At 41.4% G+C, this 14,507-nt stretch overlaps 1 protein-coding gene across 2 annotated transcripts in view; it reads left to right on the top strand.

Moving 5' to 3' along the window:
- The first annotated feature begins 5,241 nt into the window (after nucleotides 1-5,241).
- The window catches only part of pamr1b (peptidase domain containing associated with muscle regeneration 1b), a 42,188-nt gene continuing 32,922 nt past the window's right edge, over nucleotides 5,242-14,507 (top strand). For both annotated transcript variants that reach the window (XM_067436818.1, XM_067436817.1), the window contains exons 1-2: nucleotides 5,242-5,389; nucleotides 13,882-14,058. In XM_067436818.1, coding sequence (XP_067292919.1) covers nucleotides 5,293-5,389; nucleotides 13,882-14,058 — 274 coding nt within the window. In that variant the 5' untranslated portion in view covers nucleotides 5,242-5,292. The remainder of the gene's footprint in view (nucleotides 5,390-13,881; nucleotides 14,059-14,507) is intronic.

Raw genomic sequence — 14,507 nt, 5'->3', positions numbered from 1 at the left:
CCTCCATCTATCGCATTTACATAGCATGGAAAAAATCTATGGAAAATTACTACAGTGGAATAGAAAAACACATTCTGTGTGAACGGCCTCTAATGCTTTTATCAAGTAACTGCAGTGATCATTATGCCCTGTGAAGTGTAAGTCTGAGATCCATGTAAGATATGTCTTTTATATTGTATCAATAATTTTATCATAATTTTAGTCAGCATCTTGCTTCAAATGTATTATTATTAATAATAAAAATACATGAAAAACAATAAATTATCATAATTTAAAAGAAAATGCTGTGACTTTTCTTGACTTTTTTGATTGGACAAATGAACAGCGCCTGCTAATTATTTATCTGTTTTTTTCAACATATGTTTCTCAGTTGAAACAGCAAACTATATGTCAGGGTTCTGTCTTATTTCATTGTGTTTTTGTGCATGTGTCCTGGTTTCATGTATACTCTTTCAGCTTTGTCTTCATTATGCCTTAGGCTACATCTACACTAATCCGGATAAATTTGAAAACGTAGTTTTCGTCTAAAAACGCTCTGCGTCCACACTATCATTTCCAGTCGCTTTCCAAAAAGTGTTCATCTACACTGAAACGTCTGAAAACACTTACATCCCCGTACTGCGCATGAGCAAATCCAAGACGCATCGTCATGCGTCATTTCTGCTACTCGTTTATTTACTATTTGAAATTTTCCGGCAATGTCGAGAAAAGGTTTTTTAACAGTATGTACAAACTGACATTAATATTTAACAAGGCTGTTAAACAACTTTTAACAACTGCTGTACAATATCGTTCACCATCTTGGCTGAATTGGACATATGACTGCATCTCATGGCTAAAAATGTGTCATCGTATTAAAAAGCCTCCGTTTTCACAGTCCACACTACGACGCGAAGACAGCGTTTTCAAATTTATCCACTTTGGAGAGCGTTTTCAAAACGATATGTTTTCATTGACTTAAAACGCTGTCTCAGTGTGGACGGAAGGCCAAAACGGAGAGAAAAATATACGTTTTCAAATGAAAACGTATTAGTGTGGGCATGGCCTTAGCTTACTTGCTGGTAGACATGTGCCGGTTTTCGATAATGCGATTTATCACGATAATGAATATGCACGATATTGTTATCGTGGGCACTTTAAAATATCGTAAATAATAATTTATTAACAATTTATAAATTTTTTTATAATGCACTCAAGAATACTTTGCCCATCAACCGTATAAATGCTTAACACCGCTGTATTCTGCGTCAAAGGGACACGCGCTCAGATAAAAACAAGCCCAACGTGCGTTTGCACATGACTGAACCGGTGAAGGAGACGCGCTGCTGAAGTGCCGCTCAGTGACAGCAGAGGGCGCTGATGAACCGGTGAAGGAGACGCGCTGCTGAAGTGCCGCTCAGTGACAGCAGAGGGCGCTGATGAACCGGTGAAGGAGACGCGCTGCTGAAGTGCCGCTCAGTGACAGCAGAGGGCGCTGATGAACCGGTGAAGGAGACGCGCTGCTGAAGGGCCGCTCAGTGACAGCAGAGGGCGCTGATGAACCGGTGAAGGAGACGCGCTGCTGAAGTGCCGCTCAGTGACAGCAGAGGGCGCTGATGAACCGGTGAAGGAGACACGCTGCTGAAGTGCCGCTCAGTGACAGCAGAGGGCGCTGATGAACCGGTGAAGGAGACGCGCTGCTGAAGTGCCGCTCAGTGACAGCAGAGGGCGCTGATGAACCGGTGAAGGAGACGCGCTGCTGAAGTGCCGCTCAGTGACAGCAGAGGGCGCTGATGAACCGGTGAAGGAGACGTGCTGCTGAAGTGCCGCTCAGTGACAGCAGAGGGCGCTGATGAACTGGTGAAGGAGACGCGCTGCTGAAGTGCCGCTCAGTGACAGCAGAGGGCGCTGATGAACCGGTGAAGGAGACACGCTGCTAAAGTGCCGCTCAGTGACAGCAGAGGGCGCTGATGAACCGGTGAAGGAGACGCGCTGCTGAAGTGCCGCTCAGTGACAGCAGAGGGCGCTGATGAACCGGTGAAGGAGACGCGCTGCTGAAGTGCCGCTCAGTGACAGCAGAGGGCGCTGATGAACCGGTGAAGGAGACGCGCTGCTGAAGGGCCGCTCAGTGACAGCAGAGGGCGCTGATGAACCGGTGAAGGAGACGCGCTGCTGAAGTGCCGCTCAGTGACAGCAGAGGGCGCTGATGAACCGGTGAAGGAGACGCGCTGCTGAAGTGCCGCTCAGTGACAGCAGAGGGCGCTGATGAACCGGTGAAGGAGACGCGCTGCTGAAGTGCCGCTCAGTGACAGCAGAGGGCGCTGATGAACCGGTGAAGGAGACGCGCTGCTGAAGTGCCGCTCAGTGACAGCAGAGGGCGCTGATGAACCGGTGAAGGAGACGCGCTGCTGAAGTGCCGCTCAGTGACAGCAGAGGGCGCTGATGAACCGGTAAAGGAGACGCGCTGCTGAAGTGCCGCTCAGTGACAGCAGAGGGCGCTGATGAACTGCAGAATGCAGCCGGTTACCCCGGAAACCAGCAAACAAACAACATGTGTAGTTTTTAAAACAGCCATTCGTTTTTTTAATCTCAATGTTGTTCATCACAGCACCAAATACTTAATACTTAAAGACATAATAGCCTATTGATTTTCAAATTTAAACATTTTTATGTTTTAATCTGGACTACAACATGCCCTAATAATAATTAGAACTGTTCTGATTATTTGTTATTGTTCAGTAAAACTTTGAGACATATGACTTCATTAGTTAACATGTTAATTCATTATTACCAAACTGACAATGAAAAATACTTATAAAGAATTAGTCATTCTAAGTAATGTTAATTTCTCAGTTACTGTTTAATAACATTAAAATCAAAATAACTTTTTTAATGGACCTAAGATAAAACTAACAATGATCAGTATTTCTTAACTAACTTTACCAAAAACATTATACTTTCTGTACCAAATGTAGCTGTTGCTCAATCTTAGTTAATGCATTAAATAATGAGACCTTATTGTAATTTGTTAGCCTACCTGTTGTTCTTTATAGCCTAATTCTTTTGCACTTTAATCTGTTTGAAAATTTTACTTTTACAGCTCTGGAAAAAATCAAGAGACCACTTAACATTGATTTCTCAAGAGGGGTCTCTTCATTTTTTTTTCCAGAGCTGTATATATTTTTGGTGCATTATTGTATTTAAACATTCAGTTATTTTTGTTCTTACAAAAATAGTTCTTAAAGCTGTTATGCTATGGCAACACTTTTTTTTGCAACTTATTTAAATATCGTGATAATATCGTATATCGTGATAAAACGTCATCAATTAATCGCAACATGAAAAATTGATATCGGCACATGCCTACTTGCTGGTTACATTCACCTGTTTCTCGTTTGGTTCCTTTGTTTCCTCATGTATTCGTATTCATGCATAATGCGATTAGTGTATTTATCCACAATGAATTTTCCTGATTCTACTCTCCGTGCTCATTAAAGTATCATTGAGTCATCCTGTGTCATGTGTTTGCTCACCATCACAGTGTTTGACACATTTTACAGTCATATCAGACACCTCGGTACAGAGAGCTACAATAATATAATAATAATAATAATAATATCTACTGTAAACCAAAGCGGCACGTTAACTGAACAAACTCACATATTTACTATATCTTGTGGAGTGCACTGAATATTATTGCTGCATATTCTCCAAGTGAGATGCAATGAAGACCACATTATTTAAATTAATCTAAGGAATAATTTACAATGGAGAGTGGAATTTCTGAAAACTAATATACATCTAGAGTTGTTCATGTAGCCATGACACGAATAGAGCCATTACATTTTGAAAATTAATTTTAAAAAGTTACACATAGGACAAAAATGTCCATGTCCAAAACATACATGTCATAAAAATGTGAAGCTTAGGAGCACATATTTTAAGTCTGGTCTCATGTTAAAGACACTTGATGTTATAAAGGTTTAAGTTTAAGAATATGATTTATGAAAATTACTAAATATTAAATAAATATTTTATGAAACATGTTGAACTCTAAACCTGCTAGAAAATCACAGCCAGAAATCGAAGTAAGTTGTGTTCCATATTTCCCCATTGGATGCCAGCAAAGCTCCACTGACGCGCAAAGTGTTTAGATTTGTGATTTGCAGTACAGTAGAGTTTTTCTGTCTTAAATATTACTCGCACACACAAAAGCCTATTAACACAGACCGCATTATTTTATAGTTAAATGTCCCTGGGGATATTTTTATCCTTGAGGTCCTGAGAGGAACTGTTTCGTGTACCTACTGTAAAATAGATTTATTAAAGGAAATGGGGCAGAAATAGTAAAAAATAGTGAAATTTTTTCCCAATAAAAAGACACACCTGTGCCAAAAAGTATGCAGTTAGCATTAACACAGGCACAATTATCAAAAGAACTAAACTGAATGTCCAATGTCCATAAGGATGTGTAAGGGTTAATAATGTCCAGAGTCGATTGACCTTGATGTGGTGATGCCGATGGTCAGAAATCTGCTGTTGTGAGTCTGTGACCGTTACCCAGAATTCAAAAGACTAGAATACAATATACAATACAACACAATACAAAAAAATAAATTTACTTAAATATCTAAACATATTAAAAACAAGATACATAAAATACACAATTATAACTCACTGGTAAATAGTTTTATGCACAAAACACACTTTCTTTTCTTCACAATTTTTTCTGGGCAAATAAATGTATTATAAACACATCTAAACATTCTTAATTCATTTTTGTAGCATGGAATAGAATATAATTTGTGTGTGTGTGTGAGTGTGTGTGTGTGTGTGTGTGTGTGTGTGTGTGTGTGTGTGTGTGTGTGTGTGTGTGTGTGTGTGTGTGTGTGTGTGTGTGTGTGTGTGTGTGTGTGATTGCGCGCTGATGGTTAGTGGAGGCTCTTGCGGAGCTGGACTCTGAAACCTGAAACTGAGGGAGGGGAGTAACAGAGGAAGAAAAAAAACAAACAACAGAACAAGAGACACAGATACACGACTTAGAAGCTTTCAGTTTTGAGTATAGCAGATTTAAAGAGAGAAAGAAAAGGTGCCGAAGAATGCAAGAGGTTTGGGACAGAGAGAAGGAGGAGTATGCAGGGCGAGAGAGAGAGAGAGAGAGAGAGAGAGAGAGAGAGAGAGAGAGAGAGAGAGAGAGAGAGAGAGAGAGAGAGAGAGAGGGGGAAAGTGTGAGTCAGGAGGGAGGGCAGTACAGAGGAGAGGTGATGTGAAAGCCGCTGAGCTCAGAGAGTAAACAGAGCTTGAGACGGCAGCATGTGTTCATCTGGAGCGCTGCAGGACCGTCACTATCGCAGCTTCACCCTCCTCATCCTCTTCCTCCTGCTGGCCCAGGGGGCGGCCTGGCCCTATGGTACGTCTGATCTCATTGCTTTTAAAGAGTCAAAGAGAGTCACACTCCTTTGTTGTCTGAGAGTCAAACTGTTCCTTTCTATCCGTCTCTCTCTCTCTCTCTCTCTCTCTCTCTCTCTCTCTCTCTCTCTCTCTCTCTCTCTCTATAAAAAGACAGTCTGTCCTTGACTGAAAAGCATTACCAAACAAAACCCTGTTATGTTCAAATGATCTGTTGTTTAGCATTACTGTAATGCTCTTTGTGAGGAAACTCATCTGATTTAATGGAATGTAAATGTGAAAAACTCATTGTCAAGGTATGAGTACTGGGCAAAAGGCACGTTTAAAGGTTATTTGTCAACTCTTATTAATGAAATCTTTGGATGGAATAGGTTTAATCTTGTTCTGTATGTGGCTTCACATCTATGAATCTACTAAAAATGTGTGTCAGCAACAGTGAACTGAGGCCAGGAAGTTTCCTGCATTAATCTTACAGACCCCAAGATGCTCTTCACACTGAGACTGTTTATGGCTCAGATCATTGCCTTTCTTCCTGAGCTCATCACCCTTTGGAGAAGTCCAGGGAAATAATCAAATGTCATTTCACATTCACATCCTTAGACTTTGAAAACAAGTAGTTCAATTAAAGGTTATGCCTCACCTCAGGAACACACCGGACAGTTACAGAGAGGCAGATTTGCACAAAACATCTCCTCAGAGGCTGGTTAGGCAACACAGACTCACACTGCGCTGTGGTTTTCTGTATGCGTGGGTGAAAGTATACAGAGCTTTAGTGGTGGTTATTCGGAGCGAGAGCCGGGCTGAGGACCAGAGGAGTCTCTTTGTTCCGCGGCTGCTAAATCGTTCAGGCCTGTGGAATATTCAACCGCAAATGCAAACACACTTACATGTCAAGAAACATTGATAGCAAAAGAAGCTGCAGTCACATTGTTAAACTCAATCAGGGATAATTCCCCACTATCTCTACTTCATTACACTGCGCAGATCACGGCACAGATCTTTAGGACAGGGTTTCTCAGCACTGCACATTAAGTATCTCCCTAATCAAACGCATCTGATTCAGGTCATCAGGTCATCAGCTCATTAGGAGAGATCTGAAGGGGGTTTGACTGAGCTCCAGGAACAGGCTTGAGAACCAGTGCTTTAGGAAAACCTAGGCAAAAGGGAAAGGGCAACTTCTGGGACATATTCAGAAAGTTTCTCTGCAAGTACTACCCCAAAAACAATCCAATCATTTTTATGTAGGAAATATGGAGTAATGAAGAAAACATTTTTTTGCAGTGAGGGAACTGAATTTATTACTTTTGAAGGTATGCGTAAATGAACATTGGTAACATAACAGGCCCTATTTTAATGATCTGAGCTTATGGTCTGAAGCACACGGCGCAAGTGCACTTTTGGTAGTTTAACGATGGGAAAAAATGTGTGTGTGCTGCTGTGAGTCCCTGTGTATGTAATAATCAGAGTGTACACATGTTGTACACAGTTTATAGGCTCACATTACTAACACACCCTTTAAATAACATAGAAATACTGCACCCTTGACTTTAGAGCAGGTTTGTGTTGGTCAGTGGTTTTCAGTTCCTCACAATAGCAACGCTCCAACCTGTGATAATGTCGTTGACAAATCATTTTGGTCAAAATTTTCGACAACAACCTTTTTTCACTGACGGAAAGATACAATGACTAAATAAAAAACAGTTCTGAAAAAGATCTTTATATATCTTTATAAAAAAAAAACAACAACAACAGTGGTTTAAGCTCTTTCGTGTATTTTTGCACCTGAACGGTCAAAAACCCAATAATGTCAAAATGTTAGTTTGGACAAGTATTCAGTAACAGTCAGTTATGTAATGCTTAAATGCTCAATTAATGTATTACAATTTAACTAAACTTATTAGAACTACTGTAGATTTAGTAGACGAAAACTAGACTACAACTAAGAACATTTCAGGTGACTAAAATAGGTGACTAACGGGAGACTGACAGACGGATCAGTGCAGCTTCTGCAGTACTGTGGTCGATGCACCGGTCTGTCGTGGTGAAGAAGGAGCTGAGCTCATAATCTCACCTATGGTCATGAGCTGTGGGTCATGACCAAAAGGACAAGATTCCGGGTCACTGGCGGCCGAGTCTCCGCAGGGTGGCAGGACACTCTCTTGAGAAGCTTGTCACTCGGGAGGAGTTCAGAGTCGAGCTGTTGCTCCTCCACATCGAGAGGAGCCAGCTAAGGAGGCTTGGGCATCGCTTTCGGATGCCTCCTGGACGCCTTCCCGGGGAGGAGAAGACCTAGGACACGCTGGAGGAATTATGTCTCCCGGCTGGCTTGGGAACGCCTCTGTGTTTCCCCGGAAGCGTTGGAGGAAGTGTCTAGGGAGAGGGAAGTCTGGGCGTCTGTTGACCACGCATCCTGACACTGGATAAGCGGAAGATGAAGGATGGATGGATGGGTGAATAAAATATGACTAAAACTAGATGGAATTTTAATCAAAAGACTATGACTAAAACAAAATCAAACTTGCTGTCAAAATGAACACAGGCGCCAACAATGCGCCTGAACACACCTGGTTTTTAGATCAGACGCCCATGTGTGAACATATGCGGGTTGTGCAATTACTATTTAAACAACGTAAAAATGAGAACTGCGTCGGGATTAAAGTTGTCGTGCCTCACGCCACATTGAGCCAGGTGTAAGATAGGGCCCTATAGCTTGAAACTTAACTGGATATTAGACCTACTTCAGCTAGACTGTCGGCACAACAATTCAATAGATCAATGCTTTGAAACGTATAGCTATAATAGGAGCATTTAACATAGTCCTCTCCATGAGATATACTGAACATCCTAAGCTCTAAATCTCCAGAGGGCTTTTTGCTAACACACTGAAACAGTTACAGACGCCTCCCACACTACTGTTCCCTGTTTTTCTGAAGTGAGCAAACACACACAAACATGATGAGGTCATCGGCTGATTAGATCAGAGCGCTGGGATATTTTCTCTCTTCCGTGTCTTCTGTGTATAAAAGTGTACTTTGAATTTACTCAAGCATGCAGGCTAACCTAATCCTGGACTTTGTGTTGTTGTTTTTTTCCCTTGTCTGTGTGGGTGTTACAGTTTGTATGTAAACCCACAAAAATGTTGTTGTTCAGAAAGTTTTTGGTGGGGTTGAGTGTTGTGACAGAATGTAGTCAGCTGAGCGATGTTTTTCATCCCACTAGAGCAACACTAACTTGTTTTATTGGTGAAGAAATTATTGGAAATCATCTCAGCACCAAAGCACCTCAAGAAACTACCTTTAAATATGAAATATTAACTGTTATTTCATTATCTTCTAATCTCTAAAAGACTTCCAAAGAATTCCTGAGACATCCCTCCTGAGACATCCCTTTGCATGGAAATACGCAAGCACATTTGGCAAAGTTGTGTGTCTTTACACTAATGTACTGGTTCTCAAGAGGAGAATAAATCGACCATAACAAAACAAACAGCTGTTACCATGGAAAAATACCACAGTGTCTAGAAGAGACAAAGCTCATAACTGAACATGCAATCTGACATCATATCTGACCGGAGTGGCCAGCCTGGAGGTTTCTCCTGGTCCCAAACCCTTCTGCAAAATTTTGGTTCCAGTCCTGCTCCAACATTATTTTTCAGTCCTGAATGCCTCGAATGGCTGGTTATAATTGTGTTTTATTAGGGTTGGAGCTGAGCTCTGCAGGATGGCAGCCCTCCAGAAGCAGGATTTACAATCCCTGATATAAAGCAAATACTGTAAATTCTATAAAGTTACCTAAAGTATGGTAAACAAGAAAGACATTCAATCTTGTTGTTAAGTGTTTACATTACAAACACCTTTTGTTGATGATTTGTGCTTTGCTAAACTAATGCGTGCTTCTGAATTATTTGCACCACAGAAGTGACAGCTTAACACATCAGATATTCTGCTTCAAATCAATATCAACCAGGGAAAATAAAGGTCCGCACTAGCTCTAGTCAGAGTTGGCAGGGGTGTCAAACTCAGCTCCTGGAGGGCCACATCCCTGCCGAGTTTATGGCCAACCCTGCTCCAAAACACATCCCTATTGTGTTTGAAAGCTGGATCCCAAACGGCACCCTTAAACCCTCACGGTCTTCCTCTGAGTCCGCACTTTTGTGACATAATGCCGCTTTGACTGCCAGGGAAAGTCCTCTGCATAGCTCGCAAACTTGCAGGCTCAGCTAAAGTGCGCATCGAGGGTGCATAATGAAACCAAAAAGATGAATGGGACACCCTACGGCCTCGTGGACTTAACGGATATATGCACGCGGCAGCCATTGTAAGCCCACAAGACCGAAAGTATATAGAAGTGTGCCATTTGGGATTCCGCCAAATAAGCCTGAAGGACTTGATGAGCTGGAGCAGGTGCGTTTAATTAGGGTTGAAGACAGGGGCCCTCCAGTTGTGCACCCCTGCCTGATGCCTCCACATTAGGGAGGGTCTCCATAAATATTTGGTAACCTACCAACTAGGAAAGAAGGAAGATTTTGGGTTCTTTGTGCTGAGGATATAGATTGTCACTCACCTGTATATCACAGATTCAATAAGGGTCTCACTCTCTGAATGTATAAAACAAAATATGACACTGAACAAGTCCAACCCTATCCAAACAAAAACGTTACTTTATATGATGCGTCTAAACACACATATCCTTCATGTGCTAGCAAGCATACAAAGAAAGAGCAGCTCATGATGAATGCAGATCATGGGCATAAGGCCCAAAAGAATGTAATCGAATATGCTTTAAATAGTTAAAGAAAAGTTCACCCAAAAATAAAAATGATGTCATCATTTACTCACCCTCATTTCTTTCCAAACCTCTATGAGTTTCTTTCTTCTGTTGAACACACACAAAAAAAAAAACGATATTTTGAAGAATGTTGGTAACCAGGCAGTTACCAGAAAGTAGCCTTTGACCTCCACAGTAGGAAAAAAAATACTATGGAAGTCAATTACCTGATGCGTTTATAATGTTTGCAGGCTATTTACTATCATTATTTTAAATAAAAGAGCATATTTAAGGGACTTTATTGCAAACCAAAAATGGCAAAACATTTATTGGCACTATTTAACAGTTGTAACACATTGACAAAACTATCAACCAACAACAATTACGAAAACCATACAAACTCTCATGTTAAAATTTTCTGAGCCAAATCTTAAATACATAATGGGAAGACTACCAAGCCATCATTGTAGCCAGTTTTGCACAGACAAACGCCGAAATTGTACATACAAAGAGAAGACATTAATAAGTGTGATTATATAGTCATGAAATAAATCAACATCAACAGCTGATTACTGTCACAGACTATATTTCCCATGATCCTCGCTGACTCCTTCACACACACACACACACACACACACACACACACACACACACACACACACACACACACACACACACACACACACCAGTCCCTCGCCAGAACTTCAATCACCATGCTATAAAAACTCAGCACAGAGTCTTTGTCTGGCCTTGTCGAGAGTAATGGACTCACTTAACTGGATATTTACCTCGTGAGAAAGATTGGCAAAGTTTTATCTTCAGTATCAAGTCATCTTCTTGTCTCTTTGTCTTTTTCCTTTGTGCTTCTGACAGATAAGCCTCCAGTTATATTGTTCACTTCACTGTCTGTCATCAAAGTCATTACTCAACTTCCTTGTGTTAATCCTGCTCTTGGTTCAATAAACTTACTTTTGCTGCAATAGTCCTGCTCTCTCTCAGTTCTGTGTAAACCCTGAGAGAAGGCCAGACAAAACCAAAATGAGCCCAGCAGGATTTTCCATTCACTCCTTGAAGACATTCTCCTCTCCTTTGCCCAAGATGACCATGCCCTGGATGACTACTACACCTGGCCTGGGTGACCACCTATTCCGACAGCTGCCAGCGGTAGCTCCACCTGCACTTTGGCACAATACATGAACTTTGTGCTCAGCTGCGATTGCCCCAGACCATGTCCCCCATCCTGTCATCATCGATCCTCTGTCCAGTGACCCCACCCTCCCCAGAACTCCTCCCTAGTGCTTCTTCACACCTCCTCACATCCGCTCTGATCCTAGAGCCAGTGCCTATGCCGGCCAATGGCCTGAAGCCAGAGCTGAATCTGACCATGTGTGAGAGCTGGCATCCATGTCCATATCTATAGGACTTTCAGTGGATCCAGATGGCATGGGTTTCTCATAAATCCTCTGCCTTCAGAGGTTAATTTTGGACTACTGGACTTTTCGATTCCGTTGGTCCTATTCGATTTCCTAACTCTTCTGTTGCTGCTGGTTTCGCCCAGTCCCAAGGCTCCTTCTTCACCACTGGTTCCACCCAGTCCCTCCTCCGCTGACTATGCCTTCAAGCTCCTCTGCCCTGCTTTCACTGGTCCCATCAAGCCTTCCTCCTCTGGTTCTGCCCAGCTCCCTGGATCCTCCTCCTTCCCTCTGGCTCCAGCATTGTCCTCAGTCCCACTGGCTCAGCCCCAGTCTGTCAAGCCTCCGTCTCCACCTCAGCCCCGTAAGCCAGTGGTTCCCCTTTGGCCCTCTAGTCCAGTAGTGTCATCCTGGGTCTTTGTCTCCTCGGCTCTGCCTAGGTCTCCATCACTGCCGCTGGCAGCCATTGGTTGGGCTCCTGGCTTCTCTGCATCTCTTCCGTCCTTGTACCAATGCCTAAAGGCTGGAATACAGTACACACTTTTTGGTCAGATTGTTGCCCCGATTTGCAATCTGGGTAAGTCGGCAATAGTTGACATATATCTGAGCCAGTCTGCAACTTTCACAGATTTTTTCAATTTTACCATCCGACTATATTTTTCCACCCAGGCAGAGAAAATGTGTGTATATAATATATAATGTATAATGCATTGCTAATGACAACTGTACATAATATGCTGACCAGACAATGAAAAATCAAGGGTGCAAAGTCACATAGATCAAGAAAAAAGGGGGATGACTTACAATCCAGATCATGGATCGCAAGCTTGGTGCTTGATGAGTGATCATGATGAGATACTGGGATGTTACCGCTAGATGGACCTCCCGCAAGCCATGCGCTAAAAATAATTGTATTAGAAAACTCAGAATCTGCCAATTGTTTAGTAATTGTTTGCAGCAGTTTCAATATCCACACAGTGGGTTTAATGCAGCTCGTGTCACTCCCAGTTAAAAAAGAAGCAGAAATCATTATAAACACGGGAAAATCACTGAAGAATACAAAGTGGAGCTCCACCATTAAGGAAAAATTGCTTCAGTAAGTACTGTACTGTTAGCTTTGTCTTGAGAGAGTTAGTGAACCACACTCTGAGGTAAATCCTGATTTATTCATTATTATGTTAATATTCATCATTATCCAGGGCTCGACATTAACACACGTCCAGGTTAAAAAGCCGGATTAAAACAGCGATAGCTGTGAATGATTGATAATGATATACATTAAATGTAACTGATAATAGGTTATCGATGTAACGACATATATAAAACTATTGACCTCTAACTCCTGTTGTAATCTGTTGAGTTCATACTGACCATGTCTACCCACCCCAGACCGTCTCCAAACACACTCAGCTCGTATCTTCCACTACTGTGGGTCATCTCATCTCCTGTGTTTGTTTTACTTGCAATGTGTCTGCAAGCATTGATTTTAAAGTCTAGAAGTTCATGATCCTCAGCCCCACCGTCGGTGTATGAATGAGAGAGAATGGGTGAATGTGAGGCAACATGTAAAGCGCTTTGGATGGCCATGGGTCTGTTAAAAGTGCTATATAAATGCAGTCCATTTACCATCTTACCATTTAGTGTACGATGCCCAGCTTTTCTCTGTAACCATTTACAAATGTAATTCCATATCTGAGTCCTGTTGTGTTGAATGTTTTATTTTTTATTATTATTATTTATTCATAGTAATTATTGGTATTAGTGCATTTATTTCAGTTATGTAAAGTCCTCATCTCATTAAGTTGCGGGTTTTGTTTGTAAGACGAATGTGTAGACTACACAAGATCTTTGTGTGTTTTCTTTATTTTGAGACTTTAAAATGACCTCAAACTCAAACTAATGGCAGAAATCCTGTCTGGTACCCTGCATATATAAAACACCCCACAAACTAAGAGAGTGAAAAATGTTACAGCATCAAGGGGTATCAAAACAGGTCAAACTTTACAGTTAGTTTAACAAAAGTACATAATAAATGCTCTAATAAAAGTAATGTTAGAAAGAGCCCACGAACATTAGAAACACATTAATTGATGTTCAAATGGTTTCCACTTTACAATGAAGTTCATAAAACGCTTTATTGCTTTAAGGTAACTTTAATAAAGTGCTGTTCGTTGTGTATAAGTGTTGTTAATTGTTAGTTCATGGTAACTATTGCATTAACTAATGTGTAAAGTTATCTTAAAGGGTGTCCTTTGATGAACACAGTGTGTGTCCTCAGTGTGTACTGCCTTCGATATTGTGCATTGCTCGTTAGATTACAGGTTCCTGTACAACTACTGTCCTGGTCCCGAGTGGAGTGTGATGTGCAGAGGATGCTGCGAGTATGATGTTATCCGCTGTAAATGTCCTCTTCAGGGCTATCCGGTGGGTTACGCAGTGCCCTGCTGTCGAAACGCTGCGAATGAATGCGATCCCTGCATCATACATCCCGGTGAGCAGACAACACGCAAACATGCTTGCTTATATTTCTCACTTTTCTCTTCTTGTGATGCATGTCTTGATTTTTTCACTCTAAATAGCTTCAGTTGATTCTCTATTTTCAGAAAAATAAATCCCATAAATGCTGTAAACATTCCTTCACGCCATCCTGTTTTATGATTTTTCTCTGGAAGCACAAAGAAAAGTCAGTGCATACCTTCAGTTGGATTTAATGGTTAAAATATTTCGTTTTTTTCCTGAGCAATCATGTTTGTCACATTCTTGACTGTGTGATGTCTATAAAGAATTTTACAGCAACAGGAAAATTGAATGGTCTGGTCTTAAAAAATGTCTGTATATGCGAACAGCCAGATCTTTGTAATCTAAAAAAAATGCCTGAACTGCTGTTTACAGTAAAAAAAAAAAAAAAAAAAAAAGTGGATTTAAGCTCTCAGACTGTAT

Source organism: Pseudorasbora parva, chromosome 25 (genome assembly GCF_024679245.1).
Source record: "Pseudorasbora parva isolate DD20220531a chromosome 25, ASM2467924v1, whole genome shotgun sequence".
NCBI lineage: Eukaryota > Metazoa > Chordata > Actinopteri > Cypriniformes > Gobionidae > Pseudorasbora > Pseudorasbora parva.
This window is presented reverse-complemented; position numbering and strand designations above follow the sequence as displayed.